At 39.5% G+C, this 27,070-nt stretch overlaps 3 protein-coding genes across 5 annotated transcripts; 2 read left to right on the top strand and 1 right to left on the bottom strand.

Moving 5' to 3' along the window:
- Positions 1-112: 112 nt before the first annotated feature.
- On the top strand, positions 113-13,861 carry myo1eb (myosin IEb). The gene is made up of 27 exons (XM_076971479.1): positions 113-402; positions 1,505-1,642; positions 2,186-2,275; positions 2,907-3,001; positions 3,098-3,185; positions 3,518-3,607; positions 4,863-4,994; positions 5,151-5,285; positions 5,422-5,554; positions 5,652-5,848; positions 6,348-6,428; positions 6,545-6,631; positions 6,712-6,798; positions 6,983-7,150; positions 8,016-8,101; positions 8,346-8,427; positions 8,518-8,723; positions 8,810-8,954; positions 9,346-9,460; positions 10,645-10,814; positions 10,988-11,133; positions 11,388-11,534; positions 11,669-11,826; positions 12,043-12,117; positions 12,207-12,402; positions 12,548-12,723; positions 12,867-13,861. The coding sequence occupies exons 1-27, from the start codon at positions 400-402 to the stop codon at positions 12,941-12,943; spliced, it is 3,303 nt and encodes a 1,100-aa protein (XP_076827594.1). The 5' UTR covers positions 113-399; the 3' UTR covers positions 12,944-13,861.
- Positions 13,862-15,357: 1,496 nt separating this feature from the next.
- prune (prune exopolyphosphatase) lies at positions 15,358-23,902 on the top strand. The gene is made up of 8 exons (XM_076971475.1): positions 15,358-15,573; positions 18,490-18,597; positions 18,718-18,911; positions 19,213-19,397; positions 20,323-20,481; positions 20,648-20,742; positions 21,269-21,427; positions 21,526-23,902. Exons 1-8 carry the CDS (start codon positions 15,535-15,537, stop codon positions 21,931-21,933), a joined length of 1,347 nt encoding a protein of 448 aa, XP_076827590.1. The 5' UTR covers positions 15,358-15,534; the 3' UTR covers positions 21,934-23,902.
- Positions 23,903-24,115: 213 nt separating this feature from the next.
- LOC143474141 (uncharacterized) lies at positions 24,116-27,070 on the bottom strand. Of its 3 annotated transcripts, XM_076971478.1 has the most exons (5): positions 26,660-27,070; positions 26,220-26,281; positions 25,993-26,071; positions 25,604-25,783; positions 25,135-25,272 (listed from the first exon to the last, which is right to left on the bottom strand). In XM_076971478.1, the coding sequence occupies exons 1-5, from the start codon at positions 26,910-26,912 to the stop codon at positions 25,202-25,204; spliced, it is 645 nt and encodes a 214-aa protein (XP_076827593.1). In that variant the 5' UTR covers positions 26,913-27,070; the 3' UTR covers positions 25,135-25,201. The 3 variants fall into 3 exon arrangements, with proteins under 3 accessions (XP_076827592.1, XP_076827591.1, XP_076827593.1); XM_076971477.1 differs by having other exon boundaries at positions 24,116-25,780; positions 26,660-27,069; XM_076971476.1 differs by having other exon boundaries at positions 24,117-25,783; positions 26,660-27,068.

The following is a 27,070-nucleotide window of genomic DNA, read 5'->3' as shown; positions in this document are numbered from 1 at the left end:
TCATCAAATCCTTGAAGGCACTTGCATGTCCCAAAGAATCGGTGGGTGGCGACGTTGAGAGTGCAGTAATACTCAAATATGCCTACCCACAATTCCCTCTGGACGAAGAAGGAGGTGTAAGGACAAAAAAAAGTTCCTTACCTGTCTGCACTTGTCGCTGTATAGTCTACCAGTGTCCGACTTTCCTTACAAGTAGAATACATGACTGTTTTACAATTTAGGACTCATTTTATGGGCTTAACAATTCATAAGGATTACAAAGCAATATAGGACAGCAAATGGACATAGAATACTGATCACCTTAAAATCCGAGTTTCACCTGAAACCTTCTCGTTCCTTGAATACTCGGATCCTATCGTACACTCCCTGAGTTGAGATACAGGAAGTGTTTATTTCAAGATGGTAAGTACGCTTAAAATAAATGTTGACTAAAATACACCGTCCTCGAATGCATGTGTATTGTGCCAGTTTGATTTACGAGTGTTGCATGTCAGAGAATGTTTGCAATGACTCGATTTTGATTTTTTTAAGGAAATGTGTCCTGAACGTCTGACGTTGTGAAAATTGTTGAAATAAGAAATGATCGCTGCCTGAGTTGTCAAAATTCACTGCACACAAGTATTTGAGTTATACATATCTGCGTAATGTAGGGTTGAAAAGTACTTTATACATTATTTCATAATGGTGATGGGCGCGGCCTTACTCATTCGTTAATACTGAAGTTTAGTTACCGTTAATGTGAATGATTTCTTACTTTCGTGAAAGAACTGTATATTCTAAAGGTCAAAATATTCTGAACTAGTGTACAACTCTAAAGTATTTCGATGACATAAATAAATCCAACTTTCTAATTGTTTAGAAGAGTGAGTTATTGAGTGAGTACTTTCATGTTGCTGTTGCCAAGCAAAACAACATGAATTCATTCCTTGAGACAGACCATTTCACAAAATTTTTTGCAAAATTTACAACTTCAAATCTCTCTCAGCAAAGGTGTTTGGACTCTAGTCAACAATATTACCTAAAAATAAAGAATTTAATCTGGACGTGTTGTACATGTTTGTAGGTTGTTTAAGAACATGGCTAAGGAAATTCCTATTTTTTTTTATCCTACTACACATCTAAAGGCATCTTTATCAATTTCAGTAGATGTAACACTTGGCAACAGCGTCCTGGAATTTCATTCAACAAGGCAAACAAAGATCAAAGCCGCATTATTTATGTGTTGAGTATATGATATTAAAATGCTCAACATCATCACCTCATGTATTTACACACATTTTGAGACACTCCCCAAAACTATTTTGGCTGGCTCAGAGTTAATGAGTACAATCAAACATTTATTAACCAGATCAAGCATCCAAACTCAAATTGTGCAATAAAGCAGCATTATACTTTATGTGATGTGTTCAACAAGCATCGTGTTCCATAACAGTTGATTTGTTTATTAATTTGAACTAACATTTAGCTTGCTCTGATGGACAATGACAAGCTCTTTATCTTCCAGGGCAGTAAGGAGAGATATCACTGGCAAACTCAAAATGTGAAGGTCAGTGGTGTGGATGACATGGTCCTCCTGGCCAAGATCAATGAAGATGCCATTACAGACAACCTCAAGAAAAGATATATGGATGACTTCATTTTCGTATCCTTGCAGCCAAATGCATTTGGTTTCATGATTGCATTCAGAGCTTAGTTTTCCAAAGGTCTGCAGTAGTAGTCCTTAGTAAAGAAAGCGTTAATCTTCAACAACATGAAAATATCCAGCATCACGAAAATAATGCCAGTGTTTCATTTCAAATGCTAAGCCTATGTCAGGATGCTCTGAGAAGATTATGTTTAATTTTTTTTTACAAATGTTATAGGTATTGCTTTAAAGATTATTTAGCAGGAGCACCTTCTGTTGCAGGACTGTATGACACTGACCAGTCAGTGCAGAAAACTTGCTTTCTGTTAAAGCTGTTTGGTTATTAAGCAATTATTCATTTAAATGTTTCTAAATTCATATACATTTATATACATTCATAAAAATATTTTAAATGTTGTCAACCTTTTGTGTTATATAATGGCATTATGTAATATGTATGTTCATAAGGCAGATGATCAGAGTTTGCAGAAGGTCTAGTTCAAAGATATTTTAATATCCATGTGTGTATCGCTTACCAAGTCCTTGACGAGTGACTTCCAGACATATATAGGCCCTGTGCTGATATCTGTAAATCCTTTCAAGCAGTTGCCATATTTTTCGGACCGGGAAGTGGAGCTCTATCAGGGAGCTGTGAGTAGAATTGGCTCTCCATCTCTGGCTTGGCTTGGCTTGGCTTCATAAGAGTTAATGTTGCAGTATGTGGAAGTGTGCTGTCAGCATGTGGATTAAGAAGAGAAGAGAGTGAAGAGTCGTTCCTGCAGGATAACTCATTTAATCAGGGCTTGACTCTGATGGCAAAGGCAGAGAGGTAGTATAGCATGTTGGCGCTTGCCATGGTGCCTGCGTAGTGAGGATTAAATTGGTGTGTGGGGTGAATTCTGTGATCTGGATATGACCAAGTGGTTGCTGTTTTCTCTGACTACAGATTAGTTGTATGTGTTTTTCTCTTAGAAGTGTAGAGGAGTGCACATCTACCAGTGTATTCCTGTATTCATGCTAGTTAAACCCATTACATTGTACACATTTATAGTGTCTTAATTATGCTCGAGAATACACATAATAACAATAATAAGAAACCAGTACACCCCTGAAGATTTAATTTTGTTTGATCTGTGACCTTGTCACAGCTAAGGTCAATATGGAGTGTTTTGTGTCATGGCATCAAAAAAAAAAAAAACTTTTGTTACTTCTCATGTCAATCCTTCTTTCTTTTTCCAAAATTTCCAATAAACTGATGCTTGTTTGAATGTTTCCACACTAGGCTCAGTATGAGAATCCACCACACATTTATGCTTTGGCTGATAACATGTACCGCAATATGATGATCGATGCAGAAAACCAGTGCGTCATCATTAGGTAAGGCATCTCTAACCCATGTAGTGCATTTAGATCAATTTGATCCGACTATTTGCTATGATGGTTTCGTTCACAACTGAAGTGTGCATTTTACAGTGGAGAGAGTGGAGCAGGAAAGACTGTGGCAGCCAAGTACATTATGAGCTATATCTCCAAAGTTTCTGGTGGGGGTCCTAAAGTTCAGGTAGGAACCTTTTTATTAATTTTTATTTATTTAAAATTTTTATTATAATTTCTGTCAGCATGTCCTCATGCACACTGTTGAAAAGTATTTTTGTAGTAATTTATTTTAAAGTTTTAAGCCATATGGAAATGGTATTTTGAAAATGCTTTCCAGTTCACTGTGTACATATAGACACTTTACTAATTGCTGTATTTTACTTTGTGCACATAGTGACCTATTAATGTCAATTATAAACCAGTGGAATGTGTGCTCTACATTCAGAAGTATTACTCATGTCTTTTCAAACTGGATTCCACTCCCATCATATTCTATCTTCTCCCCTCTCTACTCAGCATGTTAAAGACATCATCCTCCAGTCTAACCCCCTGCTGGAGGCTTTTGGGAATGCCAAGACAGTGCGCAATAACAACTCTAGTCGCTTCGTGAGTCAAGCTTGCAAAAACTATTTACTTTCCATATAAATAAACACGATTCAGGGAAGTTGTTTACACCTTACATTAGCATATGCTATTTTCATGATCAGATCATGTTTGGATTTCATTAGGTCACATAAAACATTTTGATCAGATCACTCAAACCACATTTCAAGATGGTCAAAAACCACAGAAGCATGACCACATGTGTAAACTGCATACATTTTCAATAGCCAAATAAAATTGTGCGAATGGATATTCCAACGCAGAGTGCTGATAACACTTGCATGTTCTCAAATGAAATTGAATATGTCATACATGAAGCAGAGTTTATACAGGTGCTTGAAATCTTTGAAAATGCTTGAATTTTAATTTAGAATTTTCCAGGTTTGAAAAGTGCTGGAATTTTGGCTAAATGGTGAAATGTTTCTTGAAAATGCTTGAAATTGTATCCATATTTCATTTCACAACAAACAGCTATCTGTAGTTTGCTTCTATTACATTCCAAGTGTAAGCGAGAAATGTACCATAGATGCAAAGGATTCATTGATGCTTTATTTGGTTTCTTTTCATGTTCTTTTCAGCATGCATATTACACAGACAGTAGCAGGTTAGTAGTAAGTCAAATGAAAACTATGTATATGAGAGAAGAAAATTCAATATCAAATGGACATACTGAGGACCCATTTGTAAAAACTGCAACCAGAACCCAGCTGTATCCAGATATGATCTGGGCATGAAATTCATGTAATGCAAGGTGTAAACATGCCCGTACTGCTGCTTATTTCTACACAAATGCACGAAGAAGTGCCAGACGGAACATCACAGAACTTTGAGTTTTACAGACGGACTCTTTGATCGGGAATGATCTGCAATTCTACATTAACCTCTTACTTCCGCATACATTGTCATTGCAGTTCAACTGTTGACATTTTATATGCATTCTTGTCCAAAAGCCTTTAGGCTAATGTTAACAGTACATGCTTTCTCAACAAGTGAAGACTTGTCCATGCTTGTGTGTGTGTGTGTGTGTGTGTGTGTGTGTGTGTGTGTGTGTGTGTGTGTGTGTGTGTGTGTGCGTGCGCGCGCGCGTGTGCATGTTTGGGTGTGGGCACAGCTGTAAACTATGATGCTGTGAATATGCATGTCTGTAATACTGATTCATCTTTTTGTGTGCTGGCCCAGCAAGCAACAGTTGTTTTTTCAGACTTTAAGCCATGTTCTTGAGCCACTATGCGTGTTCCTCACTATGTGTGTTCCTCAGGGAAAATACTTTGAGATCCAGTTCAGCCGGGGAGGAGAACCTGATGGAGGAAAAATTTCAAACTTCCTTTTGGAGAAATCTAGGGTTGTGTCTCAAAACCAAGGAGAGAGGAATTTTCATATATACTACCAGGTAAAGCATACTTCATGTGATTTTTGCTACAATGGATATGTTTATAATGTGTTTAGTGTCTGAGAGATAGTGTTTGTTATGGTAAAGGAATACGTGAACGGGTCTTGGATCGGGTGACCTGTTTGATGCTGATCTAACATACTGTTGGGTCGTCAGCTCTTAGCAGGAGCCACTACAGAACAGAGAGAGAATTTGGGAGTGACCACTCCAGACTACTACTACTACATGAACCAATCTGGTACCTACACTGTAGATGACATCAATGACAAGAAGGAGTTCTCTGACACCATGGTGAGTTTCGGGTCTCAGCTTCAGAAAATATGGAACTGTACGCAAACATTTACATTTTGAGCAATTAATTGTCGCAAGCATGATGGTCACAACACCCTAACCGAGAGATTCTGGTTCACTTTTCTCCTCTTTGAAGGAGGCTATGTCAGTCATTGGTCTGTCTTTGGAAGACCAAGATGCTGTGATGCAGATTGTCGCTGGGATCCTTCATCTGGGCAACATCACTTTCAGAGAAGAAGGCAACTATGCTGTGGTGGAGAGCGAAGATTGTGAGTACTTCGCATTCAGTTTACGATCGCTTGTGTTCCCCTGTGGGCTCTGCTGCTGTTCTGAAAATGCTTCACATCTTCTCCATCCATCATGCAGTTCTTGCCTTCCCGTCATACCTGCTGGGTATATCTCAGGAGGGCTTGAAGAAGAAGCTAACCAGCCGGGTTATGGACAGTAAATGGGGTGGCAAGACAGAGAGCATTTTTGTCACACTGAACACGGAGCAGGCCTGCTTTTCACGAGACGCCCTGTCCAAGGCTCTCTACGCCCGCCTCTTTGACTACCTCGTAGACGTACGTCTCCAGCTTTCAAACCACACGTGTCCTGTGCACATTGTGGATTCATTTCAGCCGCACCAGAACATTATTCTTTGTGACTCTAAAATGATGATCGCATATGATGGGTAGATTTTATCATTTGTTTCTGTTCTTGCATTGTTTGTTGTAATTTCAGCCAGGCACATCCCTTAGTTTTAATAAGCTAAATAATTTGAAGACCCTACAGGCAGATTCCCAGTGATCTCACATATACGCAATCAACACCATAATCAGTCTAATCCAGGGCTAAATGCATTACATAACATGCATATCACTTGTCTTGACTGGTGCTTGCATTGAGTGGTGAGGATGAAAGAAAATTAATGTCAAATATTACGTTATTGATAGCAAAAGTGGGGGTAGTGTATACAAGTGTAGATTCACACTTCAAATGTTTGGAATGTAATTAGCCTAACTGGAAACCTACCTGTTATCTATATGCTTACCTATTAAACATATTGTATTATATCCAAAGGCAATTAACAAGGCCATGCAGAAGGACCATGAGGAATTCAACGTTGGGGTGCTGGACATTTATGGCTTTGAAATCTTTCAGGTAGAAATCTGTAGAAAAAACCTTTTTGAATTCACAGACATCTTCATTGTAGATGTGACCAAAGTAAACATGTCAAAATGTGTCAACATCTTTCCGTCTTTGTCATTCACATACAGCAAAATGGCTTTGAGCAGTTCTGCATTAACTTTGTGAATGAGAAGCTCCAGCAGATCTTCATCGAGCTCACTCTGAAGGCCGAGCAGGTCAGCAGCGGGGGGTTTAGGGGCAGTAGCCCTGTAGTTTAGGGCCAGTGTTACTACTATATCTCTCTTTTCCATTACAGGACGAGTATGTGCAGGAGGGAATTAAATGGACACCTATTGAGTATTTTAACAACAAAGTTGTATGTGACTTGATAGAATCCAAAGTGGTGAGTGTTAAATCTCTTTAAGATAAAAAAAAAAAAGCAAAGCTCAAATTCACTGTCTCATAAATGATACTTTGAAGGATGATTGCACAAGTCTTATTTTTTCAAATCAGGAAATATTTCTTAGAATTGAAATTAGTATTCAGTATAAGTGATGTGTGTTCAATTGGGAATGTGGTATTTCCAGAACCCTGTGGGTATTATGAGTGTCCTGGATGATGTATGTGCTACCATGCATGCCAAGGGAGAGGGTGCAGACCAGACTCTGCTCCAGAAACTACAAGCACAGGTCGGCACTCACGAACACTTCAATAGCTGGAATAAAGGATTCGTAGTGCACCACTACGCAGGCAAGGTAAGGGGTGGCTCTCTATAGCTCCATTCCCTTTGTATATGCGAGTAATCATTTTAATGTGTGGACAGTATACCATATGGATTTAGCATTTGTGGATGAAGGTAACCAGAGCTGGCCTTCTATTTTCCTTGAAACCCAAAGGCCTTGTCTCTCCTTGTGATCTAACTTGTGGAGCTCTCTACAGGGAGAACCTCCATTAGCAGGGCTTTGGGCAATCTGGCCATTGTGTTGCCTGGATCAGCACCACCCTGCTGAATGTATGACATGTTTTGTAGGACCAGTATCTGTGATACTACATTTTTTTTTAATCATTTAGGTGGTTTTCTTTGTTTCTACTCTTGACTCCTTCCCATGTTCTCTGCGAATGAAGGGCTTTAAAGTCATTTCCGGAACCTCTGCTATCCAAGGCCTTCAGCAGAAACACATTTGGGCATTGCTGCTGGGCAGTAGCAGCACCTTAGGTTCCGTGGTGATGTATAACCCCCGACTGGAAAGAAGATACGCCCACAGACACCCAGCAGTCTGGGCTGCATACTGATCTTTCACTCTGTCTGTCCAGTCCTGCTGCAGGAATGAACACCACTGTTTCAGAAACATGTGTATTGTGCTACTGCAGTGCTTTCCAAACCCTGTATGCACCATTTGTATGCATCTTTTTCTCAAACACCCCTGATATTAGCTCATGATAATTACCTTTGGAGGCAAGTCAGGTTTGCACAGAAACAAGAAGCAGAGGTTTGATGTTCGGACAGCCTGCCATGATGGCCTCCGGCTCTGTCATCCTGTTCTGTGATCACTTCACGTGACTTATCACCCATCAGAATTGATTCTTTGACTGATACCAGTGATGCCCTGTTTCCTGTAGGTCTCATATATTGTTAATGGCTTCTGTGAGAGGAACAGAGATGTACTTTTCAATGACATCATAGAACTGATGCAAAGCAGTGAATTGTAAGTTCAGTGTTTACCTCATCATTTCCTTTCTGATAGACAGTTTGCGGTATTAAGCCTTTCTACATTTAGATTTTTTAGGGTTCGTAAATTTGTAAATTGCTTAGGTCAGTAATTCAGGTTTTCCTACTATGAGCTTGGCAATACTAAATATTTGGGAACTTAATGGTTTTTTAAATGTCATGTCTTTTAGAGATGTTTAACAAACTACCGGTCCATTTAAATACTCTGTCTACATCAACAGTGCATTCATCCAAAACCTCTTCCCAGAGAATCTTGAGGCTGAAAAGAAAGGCCGTCCAACCACCGCAGGAGCCAAAATCAAGGTGACTCAACTAACACAGGACACACACATGGAAAAAGCCACTTCCATTAGGTAGTGGTGTACCTCACTGAAACATCCACTGCCTTTACAGAAACAAGCGAATAACCTGGTGCAGACACTGATGAAATGCACCCCCCACTACATCCGCTGCATTAAACCCAACGAGACCAAAAAGGCCAGAGACTGGGAGGAGAGTCGCGTCAAACATCAGGTGGAGTATCTGGGCCTGCGCGAGAACATTCGTGTGCGTAGGGCCGGGTATGCCTTCCGCCGTGTCTTCAGGAAGTTCTTGCAGAGGTGAGCCTGGAAACACCACTACTTTACTGAGTGAGAGTCAGTGTGGCGTATGATCAGACGCACTAAACAGACGCTCTAAAATGCAGATATGCAATCCTGACTAAAGAGACATGGCCACAGTGGCGTGGAGATGAGAAGCAAGGAGTCCTGCACCTGCTGAAATCTGTCAACATGGACTCAGATCAGTACCAGCTGGGCAAGAGCAAGATCTTCATCAAGGCCCCAGAATCAGTGAGGCCACTTTGACTTGGTGGTGGTGATTTTCACAAATTTTTCTAAACATACTCTCACACAGGACAGCACATTTTTGTGGTATATGTATGTCATATATACTGTAAATGTTTTTTGAGTGAATCAGCAAAATGAATACATACCTAAGACGTTGCCTTAGGGGATAGTTCAGCATCACAGAACGTACCTCTTGTGGCAGGCTGCATGCTGCTTCCTGTGGTTAGCCGATCTTCACAGATATAGTCCTAGTCAAGGAATTGATTAGTTGGACTAAGCGATTTTTAAGTCGGGGTGCTCTTCATGGATGCTTTGGTCAGGTGGTGGTATTTTCTGTTTGAGCTTTTGTCTGTGTAAAGCTGAATCACTCATGGTCAGCCACTGTCCCATGCAGCTGTTCCTTTTGGAAGAAATGAGGGAGAGAAAGTACAATGGCTACGCCCGCGTCATCCAGCAGGCCTGGCGCAAGCATATTGCTGTTCGCAAATACGTCCGCATGCGAGAGGAGGGTAAGAACCTGGCCATTTTAGGCTCTTCTTTTAGGCAGTAATTAGCATGCAGTGCTTCCTATAATCAGCCCCGTCGACAGGGGGGGACAACCGGGTCTGTTGTCCCGGGCCCCAGCGCCAGGGGGGCCCATCAAAGAGCCCAGCAATTTATTTTTATTTAAAGTCTATAATTTTAAATAATCTTGAAATCTTTCATTACTATAACTTTCTTTACTCAAAATAAGCTAAATGGCTAAAATATATGTTTTTTTCTTACCTATCTGCATATTTTCCATTAAGTGCATACACCCCCGCCTCACACTGAAAAATGGTTTGATCCAGCACCTACTGTAGCCGGCTGGTACCCGCCCAACAGCGGGAAATACAGTGGTGGATCGTTAAAGTAAAGTAAATACAGAAATCTGGAGCGCAGAAAAGAAAGGAAAAACATTTACCTGACGAATTTTAATGTTGCATTGTGTTCCAGGTTTGAATAATGCTGAAATTTAGGCTAAAGTACTTGAAAATGCTTAAAATTGTAACTACTTCGTTTCACAACAAATAGCTGTCTGACTGAACAGTTCCTGGATTACGTTAACAAATACGAGCCTCTTGTAATTCCAGGACAAAACATGAGAGAACGTGAAGACGTTAAGATTGGGTGTTTTGAAAATAAACAACCATTAAATAATGTGATAAAAAGCGAATTATTTCGAATAATTTCGAGTATATTTAACTTAATTAAAAAAAAAAATTTTAAGTTTAACGTGCTGGGAAATATTGAAATGGACCTTTAAAGTGCCGTACAAGTGCTTTAATTCCACCTTGTAAAGGTGTATGAACCCTGCAAACGTGACTTTGTTCATTGCGCTGAAGCGCGGCGCGCGTGAAGTTACAAAATTCGAGAGGTGCACGACCTCGCGAATCGACAGCGCGTGAGGCCCGGTGGTGGTGCCATTGCGATTACGTAATTTTCGCCGCGCGGACCCTCACGCCGCGACGCGTCAAGTATAAACCAGTAAGCTGTCAGAAACAGCTTTGATGTGTGGCTATATTATATACTACAGAGGAAATTCAAATGACGTTATCGGGGGGGGGGGGGGCACATGAAACTTTCTTGTCAACGGGCCTGCCTATAATACTTCATGTAATGCTTTTGTACACTGTATGGGGACAGAGTGTGAAATGCGGTTCTTGTCTTTTAGCATCGGACATTCTGTTGAATAAGAAGGAACGGCGAAAAAACAGCCTGAACCGCAACTTCATGGGCGACTACATCGGCACAGACAATCGTCCTGAGATCCGGCAGTTTGTGGGGCGCAGGGAGAGGATTGAATTTGCTGATGTGGTGGTCAAATATGATCGCAGGTTTAAGGTAAGAATGTTTTCCCCTTCCCCTTTCTGGAGATACAGGTATGCTGTATAGCCATTTCTTGAGTTTTAAATTCATATTCCTGAATTTTACTCATAAAACTGAATTTTATCTGACACTTAAAAATGAATCATTTCCTGACATCACATCCTTGCACATTCTCCCTACATTCCCAGACTGTGAAGCGTGACCTCATCTTGACCTCCAAGTTTCTTTACTTGATTGGCCGGGAGAAAGTGAAGCAGGGCCCTGAGAAGGGCCAGATACGTGAGGTCATCAAAAGGCAAATTGAGCTGGAGAAGATTCAGTCCATCTCTCTAAGGTACATTTTCCTGTGAAGGTTGGATAGCTTGCACACAATCACCATCACAGCTTCACACACTGTTAAATTAATGGTAAAAGATTTAAATTCATAAGAGTCAATGGTTTTAAACTCTAAAGTTTCCATCTGCCATTGTTTAGTGATCACATCACATGCTGGCCAATAAGGTTACTGCCATTATGACTGCTGGCTTGTAGCCAACTTTTTCCTCCGTCTCCAGTTGGACTGACAACCTTCTCCCACTTCCCCTTCAGCACGCTCCAGGATGACTTCTTCATTGTGCATGAAGAGCGCTATGACAGCGTGCTGGAGTCCATGTTTAAAACTGAGTTTCTGAGTTTGCTCTACAAACGTTATGAGGAGAAGACTCGGAAGAAGCTGCCCCTGAAATTCAATAACCTGTATGTTCATTCCATATCTCCTGTTCCTCCATGTCTGAGTGCTTTCTAAGAATGTGGTTGTAGTAGTAGTTCATTCCTGTGCGGTATGTAATTAAGAAGCATTTTGTGAAAGTTTAATGTCTTGATCTTTCCAGACTTGAATTTAAGGTGAAGAAAGAAGGCTGGGGCCCGTTTGCCTCCGCCGGCTCTCGGCAGATCCAGTTCCAAATGGGCCAGGGAGACAGTGTGCTCCTCAAACCCAGTGGCAAGACCCTTAGTGTTAGCATAGGCCCAGGCCTCCCTAAAAATTCAAGTAGGTCTCTAACTGTGGCTGTCTGCTGCAAATGCTGCTATTTTTGATGATTTAACTGATGATAAAAATTGGTTTAATGATTTTTAAAAAATACGACAGTCTGTTCAACTGTTTGAAGATAATATTTCAGCATGTATATGTATAAACACGCATGCTATTTATGGCCACATGTTGATGCTGTGTACTACATGAGTATAATCTGAGGACTTCTTTCAGGGCCCACTCGCATAGATAACCGGAAGAGCAGATACATAGGAAATCCAACTCAGGGCACTGGAATGCATTTACGTGGTAAGGCTCTAGCAACCCTCAACTGATATGAAATATTGTTTAAAGAAAATGTTAGAAAAGCAGTTATAAAAAAAATTCTATGTCCTTAGGTCCCTCCAGGAGTGCAGGTCAAGGAGTCGCTAACAAGGGCCGTCATGCCTCCTCTAGGGGTTCTTTGCTCCGTCAGCAGTCCAGTATGGATCAACCCACCCTGCCCCGCCATCATGGGCTTCGCCCTAGTCAAAACCGTGATGGAGAATACACTGACATGGGTTTCATGAAAGTGCCTGACCAGGGTGTAGCAGGGTGAGATTAAAGGCTCTCTTTATTGTTTTTACCTAATGCACTGTTCATAAATTCTACATCTCATCGATGATCAGCACTGTGTGTGGGTTCCATATATTATTGTTCTCTCACACTGCTTATGTTGTCCTCAATCTGTCCTCACCAGACTTCATCGCCGACTTTCAAAAGAGGTTAAACCTGTTCCGGGAGCAGGGCTGCCTAAACCAGCCCCCCGGCCCAAGCCTCGGTCCCCACAGTGCCGCGCCCTCTACGCCTACGACGCCCAGGACACAGATGAGCTCAGCTTCAATGCTGAGGAAGTCATAGAGATCTTAAATGAAGGTAAAACACGGTAGTGTAGACATCTTTTGTATAGTGAAGATGACATTAATTATATATATGAAGGCAAAATTTGCATTCGTCTGTACATTAGTATTGCAAGGCAAGTTGCATTAATGTTGTATTGCTGTGTGTTTTCTGTCCAGACGCATCAGGCTGGTGGTTTGGTCGTCTGCGGGGGAGAGAAGGCATGTTTCCTGGCAACTATGTTGAAAAGATTTAGATCAGGATGCTAATGGAAGAACTTTCAATTAGCAAAGCAAAGATCAAAACAAGAGCAACAGTATTGCATACAATCACCAGATATCGGCAAATATTACACCCAAAACCCATCGGATCAGGTTTAGAGAATGAGAGACAAGATGAACAACTTGGCTCTGGATAATTTTGTTTCTGCTTCCTGAAATTTTTATAAAACATTGAAGTTTATTTTAATATTACATTTTATTACATCGAGATATACAAAAAAGTCTATATAGCCTTAATGTACAGTAAAGCACAGTATGCACAAATGGTGTTAAAATGTGGAAGACCTGAATGCAGCAATTTTATTGTCGTCTTTTTTTATCAGTTCCTTTTATACTTATTTTTTATAACTGTTTACTCTTTGCTGAAGAGAAGCTGGTACTTGAAAGCTGTTTACTTGTGCCATGTCTCCTACTCTTACCCTGCAGTTTCCTTAGGGATCAATACAGTTTCTATTACCGGTAGTTAAAAGTCATGTAATAAAGTGATGGGCCCAGTAGGCTAATGCATGTGTATTACATCATGTCAGACAGTATGGAGGAGGATACCGACACTGAAAGAACAGATACTCTGGCATTTGAAACATTTGGCCACAGTTAATGGGAAGATCACTTTGATGTCATCTCCATATTTTTACACATACACATTTTAACGTTTCCTGCTGTTCGAACCATTAATACAATTGGTTCAAACCTGTATCCTGAAAAGGTGTTCACTGCTTTAAATATTCACATCCACACATGACATGTGGGCGTTCTTTCCAAGCTGAAGTCCCAACCCCAAGACCTTTGGCTATAGAAAATTCAATTTGTTGAGATGTACTGCTTTCATGACTTCATCATTTAAAATCTGATCTGTTCAGGATTTGTAGCACTATTAAGAGCTTTGTAGTTTGGTGCTGTTGTGGACTCCCTTGTACAAGATCCTCTTAGGTTACTCGTACATCTACCACTTGGGTTACCCCAAACATATCCATCTCTCAGACTCCATCAGTTCCTACTTATATCTGCTTCTCATACTGTGCATACCCATGGCTCTTTCACACTGCTCAACCCATACCTGTCTCTTTGATCAGACCCCAGAAAGATTTCTATTCAAAATCTATTTATTAAACTTGAAAGATTAATATATAATATGTAGCAAAAATACTATGATGACAGTTTGGAAATATACTGTGTTATGGTTTTAAATATTAAATCAAAATAGAAAAAATTAGTGAATCTGTAAAAGTAAAATTTTAAAATGTACAAATTATTTTAACATTATTAAAAAAAATAAAAAAGATTCAAAATTAGCTTCCAAATATGACAGAAATCACCTCAAATAATGTAGTCATGGAATTGGACACTGGATCATTGTCTCATTTCTAAACAGCAATAGAACTTGAATTGAGTGGAAGGGTAGGAGCCCTGGAAAGCATGTGAACCACTACCACCGTCTCCTATTTCAAAATAATACAAAACAAGAAAAACAGGAAAAGGTAGTCAGAACTCATGGCTTCATTATCTTGGTTTCAGCACTGCACTTAGCATAACTGTATCAGTGTGCTAATGTTAACTGAGGGCATTCCATTTTCAAGAGTGTTTTTGCTTAAAATACAGGAATGTGTGAACACAGACTTACTGTCTGAGCTGAAGCTGGCTGCTGGTGGGCAGCCTGGGAAAGATACCACAAGGTGCCTGTAACTGCAAAATCAAAGGTTCAGCTCCCTGGAGCATAGTAATACATTACTAATACATAAAGCACTAAGAAATCACAGTATAACGAACTGCTTACCTCACTGCCACTCATTACCATAATAAAAGGTATTCACCAGGGTGTCTCATCCAAACAGGCCTAGATATGAAGGTGACAGAATTCAGATTCCATTGAATATCCATTCGTCAATGAACTCGAATGGCACCTTTGGGATGTGGTGGAACAGGAGATTTGCATCATGGATGTGCAGCTGACAAATCTGCAGCAACTGTGTGATGTTATCATGACAGTTTGGACCAGACTGTCTGAGGAATGTTTCCAGTACCTTGTTGAACTCTATGCCACAAAGCATTAAGGCAGCTCTGAAGACAAAAGGGGCTCCAACCTGGTACTAGCAAGGTGTACCTAATAAAGTGGCCGGTGAGTGTGTGTGTGTGTAAGTATATATAAACATGCAGTTGCAGCTCATCACCCTAAACATGCTTGCTTTTTCAGGAATTGAGAATGACACAAAAAATTCTAGCTAATTTCGCTTTATAGATTTAGTGGCTTTCTTTCAGGCATTGTCAGTTACCTGCATCATAATGACGAAATATACGACGTTAATTTTAAAGTAAAACGAGTTTGATTTCTGTGTTCTTTGGCCTTTCTGGCCTCCCATATAAATGTAACGTTAGCGTACAAACGCGTGACTTTCTGCGCATGTGCGATCCAAAACGGGCAGGTTCGCAGATTGGGCAAACAACAAGCACACTAAAAAAATTGGCAGCACATTCAAGAGGTTGTGAACTACTGTAAGACAGTTTGCTTGCAAAGGATTTTCTCATACGGACATTTGGGTACTCGAGTAACCTCAGGTTCCGGGTAAAAATGGAAGCGTATCTACGGAGCTGTCCCGAGGTGTTAAAGGTAAAGACAAGAGGGACTTTTAGTTTGTCGAGTTAATAACTAATGGCAGTCTGTCCAGACGTGCGGGCTCAAGTTTCGTGTGATTGAAGCGGGCCAGATTTTTAGGAAGTTGTGTCAGAAAGATGTTTACTGTGGCCTGTTAGACTGCATGACGGGGTAAAGTGTCTAAAAGTTGCTGGGCGTTGTGTGGCGTCTGTCAGTGCGACTCTGTCGCATGTGCGGACCCGCTGTTGCACTGATAATACAGCAAAAATGAGGCTTCCTTCAAGAAGTTTCCCGTGTGTTTTGTTGTGTCTCGTATTTATTAATTTAAAAATTTCATTCTTATTTCGATGTTTTTCACGGTTTTGTTATATAGCAGCCTGGTGCGATTAAGTAGCTCATTTAGATGAACGAATGAGCTGAGGTCCGTTAGCTGTAAGCTAAGCTAGCTTTCTCAGTGACTATGTTGGACATGGGTTGTATGTACAGTCTATGAGGTTAGATAGAGAGATAAATGGCTGGGTTCTTGAATAGATCCTTCAGTACATTTAAACAGATCCTTCAGTACATATCATCCGAGGCTTTTTTGGTTTGAAGCATGAAGAAGGTTAAATAGTGGAATGGTGACACCCATAAGTATTCAGTATGACACAATATTCAATACCAGCTAGGTAGGATATGAACCTATTAGAGCCATTAGTTTTGCAGCCAGCCAAGCAGAATCTCATGGTTGTCTGTAGTCTGATCAGTCTCTCTACAGTGTTTTTAAAAAATTGTAAAAATTATTTATTGGCTTTGCTGCCTTCAGATTTTGGCAAAACAAGCTTTAATTTAAATTTAATTTTAATTTCCCTATTAGTCATCTATAGTACCCGCCCCCCCCCCCCCAAAAAAAAACACACAAAAAAACAAAAACAACAACATGTACCGTTGTCACCTTTTTGTTTTACAGTCTCTCCCTTCTTTATTCCTGTGATGTGACCTGAGTCCTGGTTTTCAGACGGGCAACAGTGCTAATGTATATAAAGGTTGTAGAATTAAGATTAGACTAGATTTTCAAAAGAGAGTAAAGAAAGACAGAAGTTGCAGCACAATTAACACAATTATGATAGTGCTTAGTAATGGTATTCTTATCCCTCTTTGTGTTAGCAAAGATGAACGATTCAAAGAGTAGCAGTTAGAAATTTCAACATCTACTACTTGTATACCCTTGATATACTAACCATGTGAAATGATTAGGTCAGGACATGGCTGTGTAAATGACTGGGACTAGGCTTTAATTTTTCTCTTATCCAGAGCGGTTTAATGTTTCAGACATGTCACAGAGGTAGGCAGATGTTGTGTTAGGGTTCTTGCCCAAAGAGTCTTAGTGTGGCATAGAGCTCTTGCTCAGATGGTGTTACAAACACTGGTCCCCCCACAAGAGAGGCAACACTGACTATACTATACTAACCACCAAGATGAAGATCAGTAGCTTCGTAAAATTAGTTATCTGTGCCTATGCATAAAAATAATTAGTTACATATTAATGCATGCTTGTTTAGTTAATTCACATGAACACATGCTATTAAGGTGAAAAGATGAATCAATATAAAATGTATTTAGAAAGGTATCAATTTCACATTCTCATTAGTGCTGTGAAATAAAATGTTAATTGCGTCAATCTTAATAGCTCCCAATCTTTTTAATAGCTCCCTCAAAACAATAGGCTTGTAGAATTTGTATTGTTCAGTTTTTTAAATTCACATTACTAAAAGCTATAATTTCCTCTCCTCCTGTTGCCATATGAATAAACAGTGCTGATTATGTTTGGTAGATGTTTTGAGATGTATAGGTTATATATTAGGGTTGTGCGGATGGACGATATTATCGTCCGTCGTCATTTATGACCCACCATAGTGATGGATGGTAACCATCGCGATGCCACGCCTACTTTTTTGTTTTTCCACAAACATGCACTGACCTTCTTTAGGTCTCCTTCACCTAAAACTTTAGTAGGGATTGTACGGAAAATGATACAATCAGGTATATAACTTAATAATAAAATACCCTACTGCTACAAATATGCCTAATTGGCATATTATTATATTATTTATTATTATTCTACTATTATTATTAGGATATTATTATTTATTTTTAGGTTATAGCATGTCTTTTTAAACATTTCATGTTATTCACGCAAATGGAATAAATCAAATCAAATGAAAATCAAATATATTTGTATATAAATGGAATAAGCCTGCTTGTTGTGCGTCGGGAAACTTGCTCATTGTCAACCGAAGTATGACGTTCAACTTCAGCAAAAGCATTAATTTTGCTACAAAATAAAATTGACACGAAGGTGTTTGTAAACACATTTATTAAAAGTTGATCAACAAAATGAAGCAACAGAGCTTATGAATGGCTATGGCATTTACCTTTTTTTGAAAAAGCTTTAAAATAAATCATCATGGATTTCACTATGATATCACAGCAGAACAACAAATGAGGGAAAGAATAATGAATGAAAATATAATAAGAGCAAGAAAAAATAAAACAAACAGAAAGCATGACTTCCCGAAACGCGCTAAACTGTAATAACCGGATTAATAAGCTGCGGATTGGGGTGACCACACTTCCCACTGTGCTGAAAACTCTTTTTGAGGGTGTGCTGGTAGGGCATATGCAGAGATATTTTCATGCAATTTTTGCCATTAGCGGAAACCTGCTCTGGTTATTTTTCCACCATATCAGTGGATCCTGTTCATATATATATATATATATATATATATATATATATATATATATATATATATATATATATATATATATATATATATAAACCACATATATATATGAATGCACTTTTGAATTTTAATAGCTGGAACATGAGCTGTGGTTTATTACAGTGATGTTAATGTGTAGCATTTATTCATTGTTCTATGCTGCTCTTAGAATCATATGAAGACCAGCTCAGGGTTGCTGCATGTGGTGCTGGGAAATGAGGCATGTGATATTGACTCCATGGTGTCAGCCCTCACCTTTGCCTACTTTCTGTCGAAGGTGAGCTGCTCTCTTTTGTTGTTGAATTACACTGCGAGTGTATCAGCTTGAGTGCTGTATTATCACAAAAGTGCTTTGAGAAGTTGTGCATTGTTTAAAGCCTTGTTGTCCTGGTCCTAGACGCTGAGCTCTGGTGAAGCCGCTGTCCCTGTCCTCAACATCCCACGGTCAGAGTTCCCCTTGCGCTCTGACTGTGTTTTCCTGCTGAAAGAGAGCGGCCTGTCTCAGGACTACCTGCTGTTCAGGGACGAGGTGGATCTCCACGGCCTGCAGCAGCTGGCTATAACATTAGTGGACCACAATGTTTTGCCCGAGTATGTTTCCTCCATGCCATGACTAATAGCACACTGTCAGTCGTGGTTATTCATTTATAAGACAGTAAGCCACGGTTTGCTCGGCTTCAGAATTTACTGCAAGAAAATTCACAGTATATTTCAGTGTAAATCTAAACAAGCCTGAAGCTGTCCCTTTTTTGGAGTCATTCACTTTGAGCCAAGCTTATAACATCTGTATGGGAAGCAGCGGAGTAGGAACGCTGTGATCTAAGCCGGCTAAGTGAGCATGCACTGGATCTTCGTGCTCTGTGCGCTGTAACTCGGGACCACCTCCCTGCAGGGACGACCGTGCACTGGAGTCAGCCGTGGTAGAGGTCATCGATCATCACCGTCTAGAAAGGACTCCCTCTCCCTCCTGCCATGTCACGGTGGAGATTGTGGGCTCTTGTGCCACGCTGGTGACGGAGCGCCTTGTCCAGAAAGGCCCTGCAGTGGTGGACCAGCAGGTGGCACAGCTTTTATACGGTAATTCAATTAACATATTCCAGCAGACAAAAACACACAGGCTAATTGATTGAAAGTGAACTGCTCATGCTCCAGAACAGTCCACAGCCATTTTTGCATCTTATTAAATAAGATTAATGTGGAGATCCAGCTCTGTAATATGTGTGCATTCTTCAGACTATTTTCCTGGCAGTGTCTCTAACGTTAACTTTGGTCAGACTTTATACTGGAACAAATACGCACTCCAGAAACACGAGATATTAGATGTTGACTCCAGTGGTGTTATTACAGCTGACATTATAAATGACATAGTATCTAAAAATGTTATTTGTGCTGAACACCGGGAAGAAAATTTTTTTCTGTGCTGATAATACCTTGCAGAACAGTGTAGGAAATTTCAGGTTTAATGTTGAAGACATGAAAGGTTAATATAGCGTGATGCAATTTGTGCAATTTCAACTTGTGCAAATCCCCAGATTGTTTGGTCTGTGAAGCTTACCACAGCATGGCCTTTTACCAGGCTAAGTGGCAGCAATTTTCAACATGAATGCGTGTCCTCTGAGCTCAGTCTGTTGTTTACTTTGTCTGCAGCCAACTGGCAGTGCCTGGCCTGCTTGGATACAAAATTGTTTCAAGCAGACGAGTCACCAGCAAACACAGATTTAATGCTTTAACACAGATTTTAATCTTTTTATTCATAAGTTGTTTGTATGAAAACACCTTCATGAACATTTGTACATGTGCGCAGGTTGAGCAGAACTTTTTCACAGTTCCCCTCACATTTTTCCTACTCATTTTGGACATGAACATTGCATGTTCTGAGCAGGCTGCAGCACATGGGGAACAGCTGGACCTGCACGTCAGCAGAGCAGCCGCAAGTGATGTGAAGACGGAGATGTTCAACTGATCTGCCTTTAAATATTCATACCTTCCCTTTTGTCACCAGGCTCCATTATCACCGACTGTGTTAATATGGCACCCGAGGCAGGAAAAGTCACCCCGAAAGACAGCCAGTACGCCGTGCTTTTAGAAACGCGCTTTCCCAAGCTACCCCCTAGGAGTGTACTCTTCCAGTCCCTACACAGCGCCAAGTTTGATGTATCAGGTGAGTGGGATGTGATGAGGAGAAATCCCTGTCTGTTTGTTGAATCCAGATGTTCAAGTGGCATGTCCCTCTCGCAAGTGTCTCATGAGTGAATGATGAAGAAAGCGCTTGTTTTGTTCAGTGTCTGCTGAAGATGTAAATGCAAAAAGTTGTGTTCTGTGTTCAGGCCTCACCACAGAGCAGATGTTATTAAAGGACATGAAAGCTGTATCTGGGGGAGAGCTAAAACTGGCCATCAGTGTTATCTACATGACACTTGATGTAAGTGCTGAGATGATGAGTTCACTCTGGTTATTACCCGTCCTCCTCTCCGGCTCCTCTCTGTCCTTTTTGTGTTCTGTAAACCTAAAACTTTACTGGAATATGACTAGATACAAAAGAGTAATTTGTATGAAGAACTTTTCATATTGGTTGCATGGCTATATTCTACAATTATAGAATATAGCGTGATTAAGACCGCATAACACGTTCCTGTTTAGAACAGCTTTAAATCAACTTTGTTGAGGTATGGGTAATATGTGAAACTGGTTCAGGGCAATATGTGCCCATTCTTAGGAATTATGTAATATTCTTTTACAACCATAATCGAAGAACGTTCCATGTACCCTCATCTCATAATGCTTTTAAACATGCAGTGATCACAATAAAACTTAACTCTGGAATTCCTTTTATCCAGCAGACATAAACTACCATGATAGGAATCACTTCAGTGACAGTTGCATGGATTTTTAACCCAGCATAATCGTTTGGCTGTGATAAAATACTGAAAAAGACAACGTGTTTACAGGCCTTCCTGCAGAGACGCTGTTTACAGCAGGAGCTTTGTGAGTTCTGTCATAAGCACAACTACAACCTGGTGATCGCCATGACGATCTCTTTCAGTGACAACAAGGAGCCTTTCAGACAGCTTGCTGTTTACAGCTCCTGCACACTCTACAGGGATGAGGTATCAGTTTATTTTATATGAACGGGAGTATGTCTGAATTATTTATATTGTTAACTCTTTATAGTAATTTTCTGTTTCATAATTGCCATGCTGAATAGGTAAGCAAAGCTCTGGAAAAAGCCAGAAACCCCCTTCTAAATCTTAGTCCAATGAGCAGTCCATACCCGGATATGAAGACCTATGTTCAGGGCAACGCACTGGCCTCTCGCAAGAAGGTGCTGCCAATTATTTCAGACTTCCTTAAAGAGAGGGAAAGGAAGATGGTACTTGGTGGCAACCTGGAGGAGCTGGAGTTGGAGGAAGAGTGCCTACTGGAACAGAGTGACAGCCAGCAGTGTCTGGAGGACGCCGGCCTGGACGAAGACTCTGGCGTCCCCCCGACTCCTATGAACAGTCTGGTTGAGGGTTGTCCCTTGGACAATGGCCTTCCCAAGATCAGTGCAGAGGTGCTGGTTGAAAAAGTCAGCAAGATAGCCAGTGAGGAGGCGCTCTTTGAAGCACAATGATAGTGCATTAATAAATCCCATAGCCTCTGGGGTTTTGGAAGGAAACTGTGTCATCTAGTTCAGAAGTATGCATTGCGTACTCAGATATTACAAGGTGCAAAACATGAAAAAAAACTTCTGGTATGTAAACATTGGAGACATACACTTGCTTGTTGTCTAAGGTATGATATTTAAAAGTTTACCTGAAAGACAGAAGCTTGCTAGGACACGTGTTCAACATTTGGACATGTTTATCTTGCTAAGTGATTTAATAATTATTTATATTGCAATGTTTCGGTAATAAGTTTTTATTTTTATTATTCATATTGTTTTAAATCCAGGTTGTCATGCTATGGACCCTTCAGCACATGATCTTCTTAAAGCTGATAAAGCAACCTTTGCTCAGGTCCTCGTTGTCATATAAATTATGGTCTGAAATTGTGAAATGCAGCTAAGTGGGAGGAGTCTAATATCACCAATGGCACTAGACAGAATTTTGGTCAGGCAGTATGCTCTCATGGCTGTGCATGGGCTATCAAGTATTTATTTTAGCATGTTGGGTGCAAATACGATCCTTCATACATATTATAACGTACGTTTGCTTAAATGGACAGATGTGATTAAAAATAGTGCAGCATTTGAAAATCACAATTGCAATATTATGATCTGAATTGTTAATCAATAAGCACATCTTGCAACAAAACTGTGGCTCTGCTGCATCACAGTTAATCTTCAGAACCAGTCATACCTCATTCAAAGATGCAGGATTTATTGGGTTTTAGGGGATGGTAGTAGTATTGGATTTAATTTACACCTTTAGCCCTTTAACAGCAGTGTCATATACTGTAACAGTAACCTATACATTGAAAGTGGGTCTGGAAAAGTGGCCTAGAAACTAAAATCTTCACTGATAGCTAAACTATTCTATTATATCTAGGTTAACACATTTTTAGAGAATTATTAGTCATAAGAACAGGCAATAATTGCAGCATATATTATCAGTCTCCCCTGATAACCAGTACAATTTGTACAAGTAGAGAAAACTAGAATGTTTTCATGCAAATGGTCATTATAATACCACCTGAATGTTATGCAGAATTAGGAATTCTCATGGTAGCAAAGAGATGTCACCAGTTAACATCACTTAACATCACTTCACCAAAGCATAGTAATGCAAGCTTCAGCTGCTCCTGTCACACAGGGCCTCAAAGAGGAATGTGCTAAGTTAGTTTCTACAAAGCTTGATGCTTTATAATTTTTAAGTGTTAATTCAACAGTATTTTTTCCTGTTTTAGTGGACCAGTTGGGAGGAACATCTTTAACCTTTTTATTTACCAAATGATCAAGTATTACTAGCATGCCAAGAGAGAGATTCTAGTATGATCAAAAATAACTAAATTTTGATATTGATTTCATATAGTGGTAATTAAAGACAAGTGTGTTTGTGATGAGTCACTCGTATTGTGGTACTGGAAATTGGACATTGGATTTTTAATTGAAATTAAGCCTGATCCAACCTTGTATGATCACAGCTTAATGGTATAAAACATTTCAGTATGTTTTGCAGAAACTTGTGTTTTCTTAGTCATAGAGGTACAGTTATTAATAAATTGTTTCACATGACAAATTTCAAGTTTAATCACTGTGCATAAATGGACCTTTTAATAACGGAGTTCTGGAAGATATGGAACTACTATCGTGTATGTATGTTTAGTTAAATCTTTGCTATGAAATGTATAGCGTATGCCAAGTCCTCTTGTGTATTCTGTGTTCTCTACATTCAGGAAAATTTGACAATACAAGATTCGCCAATCTAGACAGTTTATGATGAGAATTACACAAGCTGACACAAGAGTGGGTCTGGACAATCAGGAGCACATCCTCCTTTGTTGCTGAGCTCCATGTCAATCTTACGGCTGCTTTAAATCAAAACATCTCTTGAAACTTTGTAGTGTGATTTAATTGTTACAAATAAAAATGTTTGATATTGCTTGGTCTTAGTTGCATGTGTGGAAAGATGTGTTCTGGCAGATCACACATACATATACAAACTGGAATCATTTCACTGGAGAACAGGCCAATTCAATGAGAATGCCAATTGTGCCAAGACAAGAATAGAAATTTTTGAAATATTTAGAAATAATTGAATGCATAGTATGTTTGATAAACATGTACAGAAAGAACCACACAATATCTTCACCCATCTTTAGTCAGAATAATTTACTTTTGGTGCAGTTAGTACATTTGTTTACAATATAAAAATGGTACTTATCTAATATTCATGCATCAGTAACTAAGGGGGTCAAGAAAGAAAACTAATGCATTTTCTCTATACACAGGAAAATTAAGTGAGTCAATATCAAATGTATATGTGAACCTTCCCTTTATTTCCATTAAACAATCATAAGAAGATACTGATCTGCTATTTTCAATTCCTACACTATGCAAATTGTTTCTTTTCATTGATAATCACATATAGCACGTTGCTGAGCGCTTCAGCATTTACAAACTACCTGCAATTGCAACAGTACATGCCAACTATTTGCAAACATATGCACAAATATGGCCAATAAACAAAAATAACCATCCTCCAAGTTCTGTTACAATATAATAAATAACCAGATGATTATATTGATTTTTCACTGTACTTAGAACAATATGGAAAACCTTAAATACATTAAAACCTCTTAGGCTTTTGAGTGTATCTTGAGATTTTCCCATTCATTTCTAAGGACTGACATTATTATCACACTGACATTATTGTATGTGTTAATAAAACCAAACACTAGGGATACAATAGACAAGGATTGGGATGAAAATGCCATAATATTCCTAAAACCTGTAAACATTTTAAAAGATCAATTACATTTAAAATGTACATTGTAAGTCTTTCAAATAGTGGAAACAAGTTTTTACATTAGGTGAGGCATGATAATTACAACTTATTTAATTTCTAGTAGCATAGTTATGTGGTTACGGTTCCTCTGTGGTAATTTCTGTTTGTCAGTCCTTTTGTTTTTTAAGATGGACTAGACAGAGAAATGCTAAATTTGTTTTGGGTCTCCTCTATAGTGTTGAATCTAGTGCAATTTTATGACCAAAACCCATACAACTCTCGGTATTGTGTGATTTAAAGAGTCCCACATTACATACACTCAGTGTTACAGGTGTTGTGATCGTTCTCAGTGAGTTCTCTTATGGCGTCCAAAAGCGCTGGGATCAGCAAACATCTTGGGGCAGAGAGTACAGGCATAGGGTTTTGCACCAGTGTGGACATTGTAGTGAATGTCTAGGTTAAATTTCTTGGCAAATCTTTTGCCACACTGTGCACATGTGAAGGGCTTCTCCTTGGTATGTAATCTGTAGTGAGCAGCAAATGAGTATTTTGTTGAAAGTTTTTTCCCACATACATTGCAAGTATATTTTTTGCCTTTCTGTTTCTCACATGTTAGTGAAATACTGGTTCTTTCTAGATAATTTAAATGCTTAACATTTGGAGTCACCATGAAATTAAAGTCTCTGGCTAAATTTAAGGACATCCTATAGTCCGAGTTTATTTCTGTGTTGTTCTCCCTAAGTAGCTGTGTGGAAGTATGCTGCAAGTCAGACGTCAGTAAACAGGAGATGTCAAACTCTTCCTCTTCTCTTTTAGGCTGAGGAAAATGTTGCTCACTGTCTGCGTCACACACACCCGTCAATAGAGGTTCCTCCCCCTCATCTTCACAGTATTCATGGACATCTGTACTACACTCCACTACAGAGGTTTGAAGATCATGTTGAGCCTTCTCTGGTTCAGGCTTGAGGTCATACAGTGGGCATCTTGCTTCTGGTTCCATGCAAACAGGACCGCAAATTATATCACTGGATGCTGCTGAGAAAGAAGAATCAGGAAGAAAGGCATTTAGGTTGTGATTCTATTTAGAGAAACATAGAAAACATACTGTAATAGTGAAAAACTTGCCAATGTACTACAATTTCCTATATCCGATTTACTAAGCAGTAACCTAATCTTTTATTTTGAAACTGAATAAATGTTGCCATGAGCTTTAAAGATCCATTTCTGCATTGCTTTGCCATTACCATCCAGCCTTTGTTCCACTCTTTCACTAGCAGATCTGTCCATTATCTCTCCTTTCACTCCTAGTATAGAGCCCAACTTCTGCACATTGATGAGAGTAGAGGAAAGTCAATAACATGGTCATAGTCAGATCAAACGTGTTATGTCTTATAAATGAGTGTTAGTACTTAGCATAAACAAGTGTATAATACACTTAAAATTTATACCCAAATAATCTAAAATCACCCACCCAGTGTCTTCTTCTGGCTGCTGTAGACTCAGCTGTTAGGTTTCTGGCCATTTTCCTAGACTCTGCAAAAGAGATGAGCACTGAAAGCTGTAATGACATTGTAGTGAACGTCTAACTGCTGATCAAAAAATGTTTAGCAGGCCATCACTAAAAATTGGAACAAAGATTAATTCAAATGTGTTGTAGGGATGTGTACAGAGTATAGTTGGTGGAGCCATTTGATTTGTAATTTTTCTAGAATTTGGTGCCAGTCTGATCATCACACTTTTCACCAAGCCTGTGCCTTTCCTCTTCTTAAGGTAAATTTTTTGGGGGAAAATAAGTAACACTACAAAAAAGGACATTTGATTTGCTTGTTGTAAAATCTCAATACACACCAGGTCAAACTAGGCTCACTAACTAGCTAGCAAAAGTTTCATATTGGTGTGCAGGGGACCAACCCGCAGAATTTTTCGTTTCACCGCCAGGTTCCCCAGATTTTGTGCACTCATTCTCCGAAACCGCTTCTGGCATAAATTGTTGTCCGTTGTACAACTTTTGTCTCAGCTCCTCGTTTTCCTTCTTGCTTCTCATTATTTCCATGTGTAAAGACCTGAACCAGTTGTCCGTCAGAGCGCAAATGTCTGCGACTGCCGTTTTCATCAGTACTTCTAGAACAGCTGTAAGCTGAACCTGAAAATGAGAGTCAACCATGCTTTTAACAGATCACTCTTCAATAAAGAAATAAATAAGCTCTGAATTAACAAGCTATTTTCCAACAACAGGTATTTAAGCTAACAGGTGACTATTAGCTTCTGTCAACAAGACGTCAGATTCCGCTGTTGGGATTTTCTTCGACGCTCGAGTCTCTT

The sequence above is a fragment of the Brachyhypopomus gauderio genome, chromosome 13 (assembly GCF_052324685.1).
Source record: "Brachyhypopomus gauderio isolate BG-103 chromosome 13, BGAUD_0.2, whole genome shotgun sequence".
NCBI lineage: Eukaryota > Metazoa > Chordata > Actinopteri > Gymnotiformes > Hypopomidae > Brachyhypopomus > Brachyhypopomus gauderio.
This window is presented reverse-complemented; position numbering and strand designations above follow the sequence as displayed.